At 52.9% G+C, this 16,521-nt stretch overlaps 1 protein-coding gene across 1 annotated transcript; it reads right to left on the bottom strand.

Annotated features, from left to right (window-relative positions):
- On the bottom strand, positions 1-16,044 carry TFAP2E (transcription factor AP-2 epsilon). Its single transcript, XM_086379010.1, has 7 exons — positions 16,003-16,044; positions 15,226-15,702; positions 14,617-14,668; positions 5,248-5,470; positions 3,612-3,730; positions 2,939-3,080; positions 1-1,176 (listed from the first exon to the last, which is right to left on the bottom strand). The coding sequence occupies exons 1-7, from the start codon at positions 16,027-16,029 to the stop codon at positions 894-896; spliced, it is 1,323 nt and encodes a 440-aa protein (XP_086235136.1). The 5' UTR covers positions 16,030-16,044; the 3' UTR covers positions 1-893.
- Positions 16,045-16,521: the final 477 nt, after the last annotated feature.

The following is a 16,521-nucleotide window of genomic DNA, read 5'->3' as shown; positions in this document are numbered from 1 at the left end:
TCCAGTGAAAGGTTTTATTAAGAGAATGAGAAAGCAGTCTGAGAGTTGGGGAGGTACACTGACTGCAGGGTCAAGAGAAACAACCGTAAATACAAAATCTCAGCCACAACCTCAGAGTCCCTGACATCCTTCTTCCCTCCCGGCCCACCCATAGCCCTTTGCGAGCAAAAACAGCCTCTCCATCCTAGCGTAGCTGCACATCTTGGTGTGTGAGCAGAAGACAATGAAACAAGAGTACTCGGCTCACTGGTATGAATAAGCTGCACTGGACGTTTTTAAACTGTAATGATAAATAAATAGGACAGACAGCAACAGGACTGAAGTGCAGCCTGGATTCAAGTTATCCAATTTGTGCTTTATCTTCCCTGTTCCTTGAGGGGCCCTCCTGCCCACTTCTTTAGAAGAGTGGCAGCAATGCAAAGAATCCACTGGGGCCTTCTGCCAGCACCCCTTTTCTGGGGGTAGGAGACTGAGGTGAAGCACACCAGCTCCTCAGCAGCACCTCTGGTTTGTTCATTTCTCTCCTGGTCTCAGTAAAAACAGCAAGGCCTTGGCCCCTGGGGGCACCCATCACTGCCCAGGCACCCTCATGGGCAGCACTGGCCCCAAGAACCAGGCTTTTCTGTGCCAACCTCCTCTTCAAGCCCTTCTCAGCAGTCAAGGGGCAGAAGATTGCACACAGGAGGCAAGCACCTGGGCGCTTAACTTACCAACAGCACAAGAGGCCACTTCCCCTTCTCCAGCCCAGACCCCTAACTCATGGGCTTCTGGAGGAATGTTCTTTCTCTGGTCTGACTCCAGCCCCACCTTTGAATGCTTTCAGGCCCACCCCCAGGAGGAAAGACCTCATTTCAGATCTTGGGAGCCCCTTAGGGATGGGGCGGGGCAAGCGGTTACTTCCGATGTTTGGCATCCTTCTCTGACACCTTGGTGTCACTGTGCCCACTGCCCGCACTGCTTAGAAACATCTTGTCCAGCCCCTTGAGTGACTCCAGTAAGTAGTTCTGGAAGGCAGTGAGGGCAGCACAGATGGCGGGCCCGCCGAAACCATGCGTGATGAGGCTGAAGTGTGTCAGACAGCTCTGCACTCCCGGCTCCAGGATGAGCGCTGGGCGAGTGTTGCCCAGCGGTGAACGGTCCTGCGCCATCAAGTCTGCAAACTCCTTACAGATCTGCCTGGTGGGGGAAGGAGGGTCAGAGGTTAGAGACAGAGGTCTGAGTTCAGCTGGATATCATATATATGATTGCTGACCCAACAGTCTACAAATGATGATCATACCCATGTTACAGAAAATTAAATGAAGGTTCAGAGATGGTAACTGACTTGCCCAATATCACAGCTAATAAACAGCACATGCCAATACCCTACAATTTCTTTTCCTGTGGATATTCTGCCCACATTCCAAGTCCAGCTCAACTCCTGCCTTGTGTAGGACACTTTCCTTGATTCTCTCTCCTATCCACACCTGCACCCAAAACAGCCAATGCTTCAAGAGCTTTGTTTATGAAATTATTGGGGGAACAATCCAGAATCTGCCTTAAATAACTGAAATAATAGCAGTGAATATGAATTGAGGCCTGGATTCTATGCCAAGCACACTGTCTATATCAGCTCACTTAATCTCACAACAAATCTGTATTGTTATCCCTGTCACATGGAAGAGGAAACTCGTTAAGTTTCTGACGATTAGATGACCTGTCCAAGTGACTAGGCTGGAAGTTGAATCCAACTCCATTCTGCAGCCATCATTCATTTCTCTATGCATCCTGCGTCCGCCTCAGGCAGGAGAACCACTTGTGTCTTCCCTTTGCATCACCAAGGAACCCAGTCAGCATCTTAGACGTGACTGGGACCCAGGAAGGGCTTGGTGAGTTAGCTGATTAATGAGTGAGGTGGGTCCTGCCCTAGACACATTTCTCCAGCTCCAATATGAACAGTCTCAAAGGCCCCATGAGTCATGGCAGTCCCATGAGTCTGTGAGTCCATTTCTGCCTAGCGCATTTGAGGGAACTGTGAAGAAGGGAGGATGGAGTTGTGATATGAAGAACTGCCTTAGGTGGAAGGCCTGAATGTCATTCTAAGCGGAAGAGCAAGCCCAAGAATGGGAGGGCAGGACAGAGCAAGAGGGTCAGGCGGAGTGGGTGGAGTTTGTGCAGACCACATTATGGGGGTCCTCAAAGGAGTCTGGATTTTACAGAATGGTGGTTTTCAAACTGCCCTGTCTGTCTCTTCTCGCGAGGGAACCCTTCCTTAAAACTAAATCTTCATCAAACATCAGTTCATTACACAGGCCCTGCAACATCCCAATAGCACCTAGTTTGAAAATCAATGCAGTAACAGTGGGAGCCCTTGAAGGCTCTTGGGTAGAGAGTAGTGCATGTGCGGGGCAGGAAGGCTGGGGGAACAGAGGGGCGCTGGGGTAAATGTCCAGGAGTGAGACTAAGAGACCAGCGTTGCAGTGGCGTGTGGGTGGGGTGAGGGAGGCATCCGTGAGACTTGTAGAGGGGTCAGGTGTGAAGTAAGGACAAAGTAGGGTCAACATAGGGGCCTGGCTGGGTGCCCTGATGGAGGTCACAGGAGCAGAGGGGCTGATTGACAAGGCTCAGGCATGGGGCGCAGGGCTAGAGACCCTCAGACCCTCGATGGGACGAGCTGGTGGTGCCATGGGGGCATGGAACCCACACCTGGGCTTCTGTGTAAGCCTGTCCTGACACTGTGTGTGTGACATACAGAACTCAGATATGCTCCCATGTCCACGTGTGCCCTGTCACATGCAGCATGGAGCCTAGGTGTGTGCAGTAGATCACGCACCGTGTGTCCATCACAGGTACACGTGGTGCCCACTGTGCCCGTGCTCGGAGCCTGTGTTTGTGCCCTGTACCCATATGTGCCCGTGTAGGGTACCCATGGCAGCCTGTGCACGGCACCCTCACTCACTTGGCAGCCAGCAGCATGCTCTTGCGGCCATGCAGCTCCCCGGGGTCAGCGTGTTGTCGGCACAGGTACTCGGCAGCTGCCTTGGCTGGGAACTCGGTCTCACAGACGTAGCCAAAGTCTCGGGCGAGGTGTACGGCCTCTCCTAGGGGGAGGGAAGGCAGAGATGAGACATCACTACAGCCAGGTGTACCTCTGAGCCCGGAGCACAGCCTGGACCCTCCAACGTCTGGCCAGGGCTAGCCTCCATTCTGCTTCTATATATGTTTCTCTCTTCTTCCGATTCCCCTCTCAGCTCCAGTTGCAACCCCACTGCCCTCCCTTCTCGGAAGGCCTCTGAGCTCAGGGGTGGGAGCTGAGCTTGAGAACTCAAGATGATTGAGCTCAGAGTCACCAGCCTCCAGGAAGGGGACTCTAACCCCCTCATCTCTACCACATTCACACACTGGCCACTCTTCCTTACACACACACACACACACACACACACACACACTCTGCTGTACCAGCACATGCACCTGTGTGCTGCATATACACGTAAAGACTGCATGCATATTTCACACACACCCCTTACATATGGGGCACAGAGAACACACATATGACTAAACACGCCCTCCTGCATCCGAGACGGTCACACACAGTCACATTGGGTGGTGGCTCGTGGCCCCTCGGGCCTCACCCTCCACTAGCGAAGTCAGCAGGGTCACGTTGGCGGCCTTGCGACGGCCAGCTGGCAGGTTGAGCCCAATCTTCTCCAGCCGCTCGCGCAGGCACCGGCCTCCATTCTTGGATTTGGCCCTGGGCGTGCACACAGAGAGAGACACACACTATAAAGAGAGAATCATGGATGCTCAGTAAGCCAACAGGGCCTGCTGCCTCCACCAACCCTGTGAGGCTTGGGCCTGGCCCTGGGGACACGCTGGGGTCTCCACCTGCCCGATCGCAATCTCTTCCTAATCTCACTGGGTTTGCAGCCATGATGGGAAAGGGGGCCCTACACCCAGCTCCAGGAACCGCTTCATTTCTCCCTAATCCTCCCAATAGCAGAGACAGCCCAGGGTGGGGCAGGATGGACCAGCATCTCAGGGTTCTTTCTCCCACCTGTGTACATCAGCACAGCTACCCAGGGACAAGCAGGTCCAGAGACAAATGGGAAACACAGAGAGATACATGGGAGACATTGTCATACACACAGCTGCCCAGGGCACATAGACACACACACAGATGAAACGCACTGAGGACCAAGAACAGACGTGCACACCAATAGAGACAGACACACAGTCTCAGATGTCCAGGACACAGAAACACATGTCCACACCAAGCCAGGAGCCCAGGGACACTTGTGCAGACACCCATGGACTCATACAAGCCACTCTGGGATGCTCAGACACCAGGAATAAGGGGATATTCCCACACCTGCACAAATGCAGCTCCTACCCAAGGGTGCGTGCTCAGTCACTCAGTCGTGTCCGACTTTGCGACCCCCATGCACTGTAGCCCACCAGGCTCCTCTGTCCATGGAATTTTCCAGGCAAGAATACTGGAGTGGGCTGCCATTTCCTACTCCAGGGAGTCTTCCTGACCCAGGGACTGAACCCTCCTGCTTTGCAGGGGGACTCTTTACCACTGTACCACCTGGGAAGCCCCACCCAAGGGTAAGCATATACTCACACCACCCACAGAGTAGAACATACTCTGACCAACACATCCCACTGAAAGTAACAGGAAACTCACACTCATGGAAACATATACTCCTGTCCACTCCCTACACCACATACACATACAAGCACACATGCAAGCATGCACACAAACACTATCGTCAAATACATCAAAAGTCATAGTCCTGAAGCAGAAATACCTACCCAGGCACAAGGACATACGCAGAGACAGGCCCAATTATGAAGACAAACTATGGACCCCATGCTCCCTGCTCAGAACACACACACCAGAGAGGCCTGTACCTGACACAGGGAATGGGCCTTAAGTCCTGGGGATCCTTTTTCTGGGTGGGGTGGGGGCTGTCCCTTCCCCTAACCCAGCCTTTCCATCATGCCCAATGTGGCTGAGTCCTGCATCCCTTCTTGGTACCCAGGCTCTTCTCTACTCCCGACCCTCCAGCCTGCAGACCCATGGGAGCTGCCAAGGACATAGGCCTGTCCAGAGAGCATACATAATCCTCCTGGGAGACTGAGGTAGAGATGACCCTGTGTGTCCTGGGGTGGGGCCGTCCCCTCTCCAAACCCCTGAGGAAGTCTGAAAGGACCACAGGTTTTAGCCTTGACCCTGGGCAGGGAGCTGTGGGCTGGCCTTCCTACCTGCGAAGGACACCACCCAGGAGAGAGGCATTGAGGCACTCGGGAGGTGAGAGTCGCCGCTGGACCTCCCCCACTGTCACCTTGTACTTGGACGTCGAGCTGAGCAGAGAGAGCCGGCCGGGCACGGAGCAGAAGACCTCACTGGGGTTCGTGATGCCGCCAACCAAGCTGTCTTTGGCCAGTGAGAGGGCCGAAAGGCTGCTGGCTTTGGAGGGGATGGGGACTGTGGAGCAGAAGTGAGAGCAAGGGAGAGAAACACTGAGCACTGGCCAGCTGGGATGCTAGCGCGCTGCTGAGGTGCCAGCTGCGAGTCAGCACCGCGCTCACACGCTGTGCACACACAGCTGCTTCTGCACGTCCCAGCACCTTCCAGAAGGAGGTTCTACTAACCCTGCTTTAAAAGAGAAGAGACTGAAGCATGATGAGGTTAACGTGACTCACTCATGTTCACTCAGCCAATGGGTGGTGGAAATGAAACTCAAAACTTCTCTGGCTCTGGAACCCCGATTCCCTTCATTGAGTCAGGCTGGTTCCCTGTTAAAAATCAAACAGCCTCAGCAGTCTTGGGAGTTTGGGCATGCATGATCACAGAGGGTGTTGGAAATAGGGAAACGGAATGTGAGCTGGCGACTGGATTCCTGGGTCACTGCCAGATCACAAGGAGTCCCCGATTCCCTGCTCCCACTCACCTGTGATCCCCATGTCTCCCCCACCATCTCAGGTCAGTGAAAGGCCTGGGGGCTTTGGACTCCCGCATTCCAGAGACAGGGAGGTTATGACCCCATTAGGCCCCCAACCCTGGCCCTCTTCCAGCTAAGTCACTCTGGGATGTCAAGGAGTCCAGGAATAAAGAGACATCCCCTATTGTTCCCTCCTCCAATACTCTCTAATTTTGTACTAATATCTATGAAGGGCAGGGAAGGGAATCTGAGAAGTTTATTTTTTAACTCGCATTTGGACACTCTTGGCTCTAAAAGAAAGTCCTTCCCGCAGTCTAACCTCCACTCTCCTGCTAAGCCTCAGGGGGAAGGGAGAACGACTGAGGTACTTGTTTCCCCTTGGGCTTTTCTTCTTTCAAGGAAGTGAGAGCCTTAGTAGAAAAGGCAGGCTTTCTGTGTTTGGGGAGGGGGATCAAGTGGAGATCCTGAGGCCAAGAGTCAATGAGCACTCACTATAGTATATACTGTGCTTCTACCAATAACCTCACTGAATCCTCAGAACAGAGGCTACGTTTATTATCCCCATTTTACAGATGAGAGACTGAAGCCCAGAGAGGTGAAATAATGGGCCTGAAATCATGTAGGCGATAGACTTAGTACCAGTAGTAAGCCCTGGACTGTGGTCTCAAAGGCGGCACTTGGCCCTCCAGTCATCTGGCAAAATGTTCGCTGAGCACCAGTGTGCAGGGAACTGTGCTAAGCCTCCGGAAGGCAGAGGCAAGCAAGCCTGGCCCAGTCCCTGGCCTGGCAGAGCCCCTCCAGCTTTCCCTTCTCTGAATGTGCACTGAAACCATCCCTGCCTTCGCCCAGCCAGAAACCTCAGTGAGGCCCTCCACACTGCCCTCTCCTCCACCATCCCACCCATCACCGTGGCCTAGGGCTTTCTTTTCTCCACGTGCCTGGATGCAGCCACAGGTATGGAGGGACACTGTCACTTCCCACCTGAATTTCTGCACAGCCCCTGCTCCAGAGGGATCTTTCTGAAACATCCATCACTCCCCAGCCTAGAACTCATCAGTGCCTGAGAATCAAATTCTAGCTCCATAGCTGAGCAGAATGATGCTGCCTACCCTCCAGTGAGTGCCAACCGTATACCAAGGGCTTCACATTAACAGGTCTATGGAGTAGATGGTATGTTCTATCCCCATTTCAAGATAAAGAAACTTAAAGTTCACAGTATTAATAGTTAAGCTGGCTCAGCAATAAGGAACAGAGATGGGCCTGGCCTCTGATGATGACCATAACTGTCATAGTGCCCTTCTTGGGACTTCGTTGGTGCTCCAGTGGTTAAGACACTGCCTGCCAACGCAGGGGACACGGGTCCATCCCTGGTCAGGAAACTAAGATCCCACATGTTGCACAGAGTGGCCAAATGTTCTTTAAAGTGGGACCTAGCTTGTGGTCCAGCCCTCCCTACCTATCTGCCTGGTCCTCCATCTGCCCTTTAGGCTCTCGACCACACTGTCCAAGAGCAATACACTCTGAGCCACATATATAAATTTATATTTTCCAGAAGCCCCATTTTTAAAAAGTGAGAAACACATTAAGACTAGTTTTAATACATTTTACTTACCCCAATAAATAAAAATATTATCACTGAGTCATACAATCAATATTTTGAAAATTATGAATGAGCTATTTTACATTATTTTCTTGTACTTGGTCTTCAAAACTCAATACATATTTTATACTTACAACACATCTTAATTTGGACTAGCCACATTTCAAGTGCTCTATAGCCACACATGGCCGGTAGATCCTACAGTGGACAGCACAGTTGGAGACTTCAAAGTGGGGAGCGCAGCAGTTAATAGAAGTAAGTGAGATATGGGAGAGTGTCACCATGTAGGACACACCAACATTGCCAGAACTCTTAGCTTGTTCAGGTTTTTGGTTTGTTTTGTTTTTGCTGGTAAGACCAGAATTTGAGGCTTCTAGGTGATATCTCTGGATTATTTTTTTTCACTGCACTGTGCAGCTTATGGGAATTTAGTGCCCTGACCAGGGATTGAACCCACACCCCATGCAATGGAAGCATGGAATCCTAGCCTCTGGACCATCAGGGAATTCCCTGGATTTTTAAACACTGGCGACTGATTCAAAAGTTTAGGGACATCCTTGGCGGTCCAGTGGCTAAGAACTAGATCCCATGTGTAATCTCGTATGCTGCAACAGAGATCTAAGATTTCGTATCCCGCAACTAAGACTCACCACAGTCAAATAAAAACTTAGTTTAAAAAAATGCATAGAAATGCACATTTTAAAAGGGTGAACTGTACTATATGTAAATTATACCTCAAGCTTGACTTAAAAAATAAAATTATGAATTAATAAATTAACAAGAAGGCCAAAGAGACTGTCCGGTTGCCCATGACTCCTAGGCAGAGGGAATGGTCAGAAGAATAGAAAATTCTTCTCTCCCCCAGCAGCCTCCTCCCTCCAGCTTTTATTAAAGTCTGGAGACCCCTGAGGCCAGGCTCTGTACCAGGAGGGAGACCAAAGCTGGGTGAAGCCGTTTGTGCATGTGCAAACAGGGACATATGTGAGCACACGTGTCATACAAATGTCTCTACATAAAAACTACATGCCCTCCTATACAGCAACGAGGGTGAACCTGTGCGTGCATACACTTAACAACAGTGAGCCCAGCTCTATACACACAGGCTCTGCCCTTCTCCAGTGTTGCAGGAATGCAGCAGTGTACATAAGGATATCTGCAGGTGCTTTTGCTACTGTTGATATATTTAAACATAGAGCATATGCCAGATTTATGCAGACATAGGTAGTCTACAGCTAGCGTAGTGCAGGACAGGTGGACAAGTGTTTGTGTATATGAATTAGAGACTTTGCTACTTTCCCCCTCTTCCCCCCACTTGTCTGTGTCTTTCCCCTCAGAGCTTCTTCCTTCAAAAATGATGGGTGTGAAGCCAGGGTTAGGCAGGGAAGCAGGTGGCCTGGGGAAAGAGCAGTCATAAAGGTGGGAATTAACTAGCACAGATTACAAGGCAGGGACACTGGCGTCTGTCTCCCATACCACAGTGAGTCCTGAAGCTGAAGTGGTCTACTCATGGTGTCCCCCTGGTCATGTGTGCAGAAGCCATTCACATGTACACACGCCTGCAGACAAGACTCACACACACACAGCAAGTCTACACACTCTGTCCACAGGTGGGAGATACGTTCTGACCACTGATTCTGGGGAGTGTGCCACAGATGCTCAGAAAGCTGGTTAAAACTGCAATTCTTTCTAGAATAAAATACAGGAGAAAAGCTTTCCTGACCTTGGATTGGGTAAAGAGTTCCTCATACAACACCAAAACATGATCCATAAAAGAAAATCATGAAATTGGATTTCATCAAAATAAAAGACTTCTGCACATGAAAAGATACTATTAAGAAAATGAGGGGCTTCCCTGGTGGTCCTGAGGTTGGGAATCTGCCTTGCAATGCAGGGGATGTGGGTTTAATCCCTGGTTGGGGAATTAGGATCCCCCATGCGGCAGAGCAACTGGGCCCACGCACCACAACAAGTGAACCTACGTGCCACAGCTAGAGCCCATGAGCCATAACAGAAGACCCCTCATGACCTAATGAAGACACCATGTGATGCAACTGAGATCCCCACACAGCCAAATAAATAAATAAAAGCAAGAGTCTCTTTTAAAAAATGAATGAAATACTCTTGAATAAGATATCTGCAAATCCTATATCTTATCAAGGATGTGGATCCAGAATATATGAATTCTTATAATTCAATAGTAAGATAAATAACCCAATTAGAGAATATTCAAAACACGTGAATAGATGTTTCACTAAAAATGAGATATGAGTGGCTAGTAAGCATATGAGAAAGAGCTCAACATCACTAGTGATTAAGGAAATGCAAATTAAAAATATACTGAGATACTCACCAGGAAGGCTATAATCAAACAGACAGACATATCAAGCGCAGATGACGATGTGAAGAAACTGGAATCCTCACATCTATTTGGTAGGAATGTAAAATAGTACAGCTGCTTTAGAAAACAGCTTGGGAGTTTCTTGAAAAAATTAAAGACAAACTCATAAAAATCCCGCAATTCCACTCCTAGGAACTCAAAAGCAGTGAAAACATGTCCACACAAAGATGCATTGTGAATGATCACAGCAGCATTATTCATGCTAGCCAAAAAGTGGAAACAAACCCAGAGTCCATCAACTAAGGAATGAATAAACAAAATCCGTTACATCCATACAATGGAGTACTACTAAGCAATGAAAAAGGGACGACCTACTAATAAAATCTACAACACAGATGAACCTCAAAAATATTATAAGTACAAGAAGCTAGATGCAAAAATTGGCATATTTATATATGTGTTTCATTTATATAGTATGTCCAGTATATGCGAACATATAGACAGAAAGCAGATCAGTGGTTGCCTAAAGCTTGGAGTGGGAATTAGTTACAAACGAGAATAGAGGAATTTGGGGGGGGTGTTGGAAATGTCTTAAAACAGACTGTGGTAGTGGTTACACAACTCTATAAGTGTACTAAAAATCTTCGAATTGTACTCTTCCAATGGGTGAATTTCAGATATGTAAATTTTACTTCAATCAATCAGTTTAAAAAAAATGAAGTCCCAGGGCCATATTTCCGGGGATTCTCATTCAGTAGATGTGAGATGGTGCCCAGGAAATCTTCATTTTCTTAAACAAGCACCCACTGTGGATTTGATGAATGTGGTTCCTTAGACTACACTTAGGGTACCACCAATCCAAGGCCTGTGGGGAGAGGGACAAGCAGGAGGAAAGCAGACAGGAGGGGTCCTGACCCTCCTCCCAGCCCACTTGAGTTCCCTCACCTTCCCCAGTGGGACCTGCTGGTTAAGTTTCCATCTCACCAACTGCTAGAGGGTTTCTTTTTTAAATATTTTAATTTCTTGGCTGAATCATGTGGCTGGTTTGATCTTAGCTCCCCAACCAGGGATCAAACTCATGCCTTCTGCATTGGGAGCTCAAAGTCTTAACCACTGGACCACCAGGAAGTTCCTGGAGGGTTTCTTTTATTTCAAATTTTAATTTCTTTTAATTGAGATATAGTTGATGTACACTATTACATAATATGCACGGGTACAACATAACAATTCACAATTTTTAAAGATATATTCTATTTATAGTCATAATAAAATAATGGCTATGTCCTCTGTGTTGTGTTGTCCTTGTAGCTTATTTTGTACTGAGTAAGTTTGTACCTCCTAATCCCCACCCCTACCATTCTCTCCTCCCTTTCTTTTAACTATAACTCCTACCCTTCACCGCCCTGTGGGTGCTATGCTGCCCTCAGGCAGAGTCCACAGTTCATTTGCACTGGTTTTTTAGTCTCATGCTGTGGCCGACGGTAGCCTGGGAGGCAAGTGAGGTAGGGTTGTAGAAGTGAGAGTCAGATTCCATCTTTGTGTAAAATTCTGGTATCCTGTGTATTGTGGATATACTTTGCATTCAAAAATTTAGAAAATTTTGCGCTAAGATACATTATTTATCTTGATTACAGAGCTCCCAATCTTGCTTCAAGTGAGTTCCTCACTTATTTCACCCCAATCCTGGCCCTCCTTTGAAGCCCAGAAACTCCCCATTCCCCTTTTCCTTCCCCAGAGCCAGGGAAACCAGAGGAAAGGGTGACTGTTCACATCAGCCCCCGCCCTGAGAGTGGACAACAGAGCCCAGCAAGGGATTTCCCTGCCTGTAATTCGGCAACTACTCACTCTCCTTGGAGGGAAGGAGGAACACCTCAGTTCTCATCCCCAAACCACTCCCCTCCAGCTGTAACTGTGTGGTCAGAAACCCACAGAAATGTTTAACCTTTTTAAACCTGTTGGCCCTTTCACACCCAGGACCTCAGCCGCCCCTGACACAGCTGCCCCTCCCGCCAGGGCCAGGAGGAGCTGGAGGAATGAAGTCCTTGCTGCAGCTAGCCAAGAACGAATTTCTGTAATTTCAGAGTTTTCCATAATTCTGTAACTCCAGGGCTTTCTATAAATCCAGGAGTGGGACGGTCCTCCATCGCTCCTGGCAGGTGCCAGAGGACTTCAGGACGGGACCGGGGCTCCCCAAGCCTTCGGAAAGACCCGAGGGCGAAGAAGGAAGCTAACCAACCGCGCCCACTTGGCTGGCGGCGTGGCGGGAGTCCCGCAGTGACTGCGGAGGGCGCAAAAGAAAATCACCCGCTGTGTGGGGCGTGGAGGCTCCAGGACGCAGGGCTTCAACTGGGCCACCTGCGTGGCCACGGCTAGGTCGCCCGTGCAAGCGCTTTCCGAGGCCTGACCTTCGCAGATGGGCTCCGCCTGTCTGGTTGCAAAGCCGCAAAGCGCCGCACGAACTCCGTCTCCTCCCCAAAGGCTAGCCGCGCCGGCCGCCAGCCAAAGGCCAAGTTCGCCGCTTGGGAACCAGCCTCTTCCTTCATTTGGGAGATCCAGCTCTCGCCCCTCCCTCTTGGCGGCACTGCCCTGGGCTGTGACTCTCCGTCCAGGTTGGGGCTCCCAGCGTGCAGTCCCTAACTCAGGTCGCCGGGCCACCCACGGGCTGACACTGCAGTCGGGCCGTGTGCGCGCCCGCGACGGCGACATCCCGAACAGCACGGGCGCCCACATCCATCCCGCACACTCGCGCGCAACATCAGCGCGCAACACTCGCGAATCCTGGCCCCATTCCCTGTGTTCTTGGGGCTGCTTTGGGGGATCCTCGCTCACCCACAGGACCCAGAATTTATGGAAGTTTGGGGCTGGGAGTTTTAGGCAGTTTTAGTTCCTCTTTGTAGCCAGTCTCTTGTCCTGGCTCTGAGCAGGGGACTGGGTTTAAGGTACTCAAGAGGCCCAGCTGGTTTTTCTACCCTTCCCCAAAGCAGAAATCCCCAGGTTCCTTGGGCTTCCCAGGTGGTGCTAGTGGTAAAGAACCCGCCTGCCAATGCAGAAGATATAAGAGACATGGGTTTGATCCCTGGTCAGGAAGATCCCCTGGAGAAGGGCACAGAAACCCACTCCAGTTTTCTTGCCTGGAGAATCCCATGGACGGAAGAGCATGGTGGGCTACAGTCCATAGGGTTGTAAAGAGTTGGACACGACTGAATTGATTTAGCACGTGCGTACCTCCCCCAGGGAGTCAGTGAGTCTCGGCCCCCCTGATCCACTGAGTCCGGGCAGGAGTCAGGAACTGGGAACTGAGACCGTGGAGACCATCTCCTGGTGGACGCAGCCCCGCAGCAGGCTCTTGCCACTGGAGACAAGTTCTTCCTTCCGTCGGTTTTGGAAAAATTCACTAAAGCAAGGCATTGGCTGCTAGCAAAGAGCTGGCTCTGACCGCACACCTCTGCTGGGGCTCCAGGCAGCCTCCCCAAACCCCTACCTCCAGGTAACACAGCCCCGGTACCTGGTGCCCCCTTCCCCCAGGTTCTGGGTGGGCTATCCCCTCATCTTTCCCCACACATACTCCAGGTGGTCCAGCTAACTCCCAGCCACAAGTCTTGGAAATCCAAGTCCTGCCTGGAGCCCTGTCCCTCCCCACCCCACATGCTCTCTGGGAGGGCAGACTGAGCCCAGGCTTGAATTCACTGGTTTGAAAAACAGCTTGTGCCTGCCCTGGGCACTGCGGGCTTGCCTGTGCCCCCATATTCCTCTCTTCACTGCCCCCTCCCCAGATTCAAGGAGCCTGTTGGATGCCTGAGCTTCCTGTCTCTGTCTTTCTCACCTTTCTCTGTCACCGTCAGAACTCACAGGTCCCAAGAGCCAGTGGAGGGCAGATCTCAAACCCCTGGATTTTACTAGAGAGACACAAACACCCCGAAAATAAACAGGGAGCAACTCTCCATCCTTAGAGATCCTCAGTGCCAAAAAACAAGTTCCTGGACACAACAGGGACCCTGACCCCCCAAAGCATGGAAACTACACCAACATGATGGACACACATTATACACTCAACAGCAAGAGACACCAAGAAATACTAGAAAGACACCTAGGAAAGGAATATTTCAGACATGTACAGGATTGCAGACTCACATAGACACCAACACCAGGCCCTGACCCTCCTGCACAGGGCCTGCCACAATATTCACAGACCCGCCCCCTCATCCTGAACACTGAAAGAGGCTCCCCAGTGGAGAAAAAATTCCCTAGGGAACCACAAGGCTCCGGAGGCCCTGCTGGGAAGGGAGAGGCAGAAAGAACCTGGCAGGCTAGGAAATGGTAAGGCTCCATAAAGTGGAAATCATTTAACGACATCCATGGGAATAGCACCCCTATTACCACCTCTTAGGAAACAGGGAAGTGGTTTAACTTGTTCTGCAAATTAACTCCAGATCTAAGAGAGTGCCCTCCCCCTTGGTAGGGAGAGGCCAGGCCCCTGCACAGGCTTGGCCGCCAGGGTAGCTAAGTGAGCGTGGTCGGGCTCGCAGGGCACCCGGGCTGGTAGGCTCTGGGGCCAATTCACCAACCACCCCAGCTGCCCAGGCTTGCAGCCTCCGCAGCCCCTCTACTGGGCCGAAAAGAGTGACCGGTGGCCACTGAGCTCGGCGATGCACATGAGGGACGCGCCGTAGGGAAGACGTTGGGTCTGTGTGCCAGGGCTTGCACCATCTCGCCCAGTTCTGCCCTGGCAGAGGCACGCCATTCTTCCTTACCTTTCTTGATCACCGACTGGTCCAGGAGGCTCATTCCCGGTTCGTCCATGGCCTGCAAATAGGACAGGGTAGTGGTAAGGGCGCTCGTAGACTATAATCTCTTGTCGCTTCCCAAGCCCCTGCCGTCTGCTCCGCCCAACGCGCACCACCGGTCGCCTGCGGCGGCCTCGGGCGGGACCGGGATTCACCCGCGCGCTCCAGCATTTGCGGCCGAGTTGGAGCCCTGGGAACCTTGCTGTGCAATTCACAGAGGCAATTTTGAACTTCAGGCAATTCCTCCGCTTCTCTTCGCTCCAGGCACAGGCTGCCCCAGTAGACCAGAACTGGCCATATGTAGATGCCCTACATTGCCCAGCGGAGAGGGACAAAGTGGTTCAGCCCCTGTACATTTCCTCGGCGAAAGGTCGCCGCCACCCAGACCCCAGGCTCACGGACTCAGAGCCAGGCCGCCTGAAAGGCCAGGCAGCGTCCAACTCAGGACATGGGGCGCATCCTCGGCAGGCTGGGAGAAAAGTCGGGCGGGCTCCTGCACTGGCCACTCTTTGCCGCCCGCCGGGTCCTAAGCCACCGCAGCGGATGCTGGCCCATCCCGGACCGTTCGGGCCTCACCTGCAGGTCCTCCAGGCCCGGCGGGGCCGCCAGCCCCGGGAGGCCGAGGGGCGCGTCGGCCAGGCCGTGCGCGCCCTCGGTCAGGCCTTGCAGGAGCCGCGGCACAGCAGCAGCGGCGTAGTCACGGCGCGGGTCGAGGCCCAGGGCGCGGGCTGGCGGCGCCAGCAGGCCGGGCGGCTCGTCGTGGGCGCGGGCGGCGGCGCGGGGCGCGGCCCAGGCGGCCTGCGGAGGCTGCGGCTGCGCCAGGGGTGCCAGGCCGCCGTACGGGTCCCCTGTCAGGTGGGGAAAGGCGGCGGCGGCGTCGGGCGCCTGGCCGTAGGGCAGCGGCGGCTGCGGGTAGGGCGGCGGGAAGTAGGGCGGCTGGAAGTCGGCGGCGGTGGGCGTGTGGCACAGCTGCGGCGCCGGCCCGTAGGCCGCCTGGGGCAGTGACGACAGGCGGGCCCCGCCGGCCGCTGCGCCCAGCCCGTCGGGGCGCTCCTGGGGAAGGAATGGGGCGTGTCAGGCGATCCAGCGGCAACTGAAAGGACCCTCCTCATCTCCCAAGGGGCCGGCTGCCGTCCTGCCCGCTCCCGAGGCCCGAGGTCTATCTCTGAACAACCCGTGGGCGCGGGAACCTTGGGCTGGGGACAGTCCCGTGAGCACGGTTCTCCGCGGGCGCAGTCGCTGTGGCCCCCTCCATCCGAGATTTCGTTGGAGTGGGAGGTTTGGAACGGAAGGTCCAGCACCCAGGCTGCCCGATCCCCGGCCGGGCACGCCCCCGTGCCCGAGACTACTCACCATGGCGGAGTAAGTGTGCACCAGCATGGGGCGGGCAGCCCGGGGCGCGAGGCGTGGCGGCGGCGGAGCCCTCGCCCGACGGCGAGCGCTGCGGGAAGAGGTGCGCGGAGCCTGCAGTGACCCGCGGTCACTGTGCGGTGGCGGGGTTCAACCCAGCCCGGAGCCCGACCGGCATCTGGTCCTCAGCAGTGGGTGCCCCTGGGCGGGTCCATGGGGGCGGGATGTGGGTCGGACGGGAGCTGATCGCACTTGGAAAAGTCGGTCAACGGGTGCCCAGCTCCCGCCTTCTTTCTCTGAAGGCAGCTTGCTCCATGCACTCCAGTTATAGTGGCGGGGGCGCGCGGGGCCTCCGGGGGCGCGCATTAAAGAGACATGCTAGGGCCGCTTTCTCCCCACTCCCCAGTGACTTGCTCAAGAGGAGGCGTGGCTTTGGCGCGACCCCCTGGAGAGGATAGAGTCGTGGTTCCAGTCTGCGCTGGTCTGAGCGCCTTCTAGGCTTAAAGCTCCCAGCTACCTTGA

This window comes from Bos grunniens, chromosome 3 (genome assembly GCF_055505025.1).
Source record: "Bos grunniens cultivar Pamir isolate PY7600 chromosome 3, Bosgru_T2T1.0, whole genome shotgun sequence".
Lineage (NCBI taxonomy): Eukaryota > Metazoa > Chordata > Mammalia > Artiodactyla > Bovidae > Bos > Bos grunniens.
This window is presented reverse-complemented; position numbering and strand designations above follow the sequence as displayed.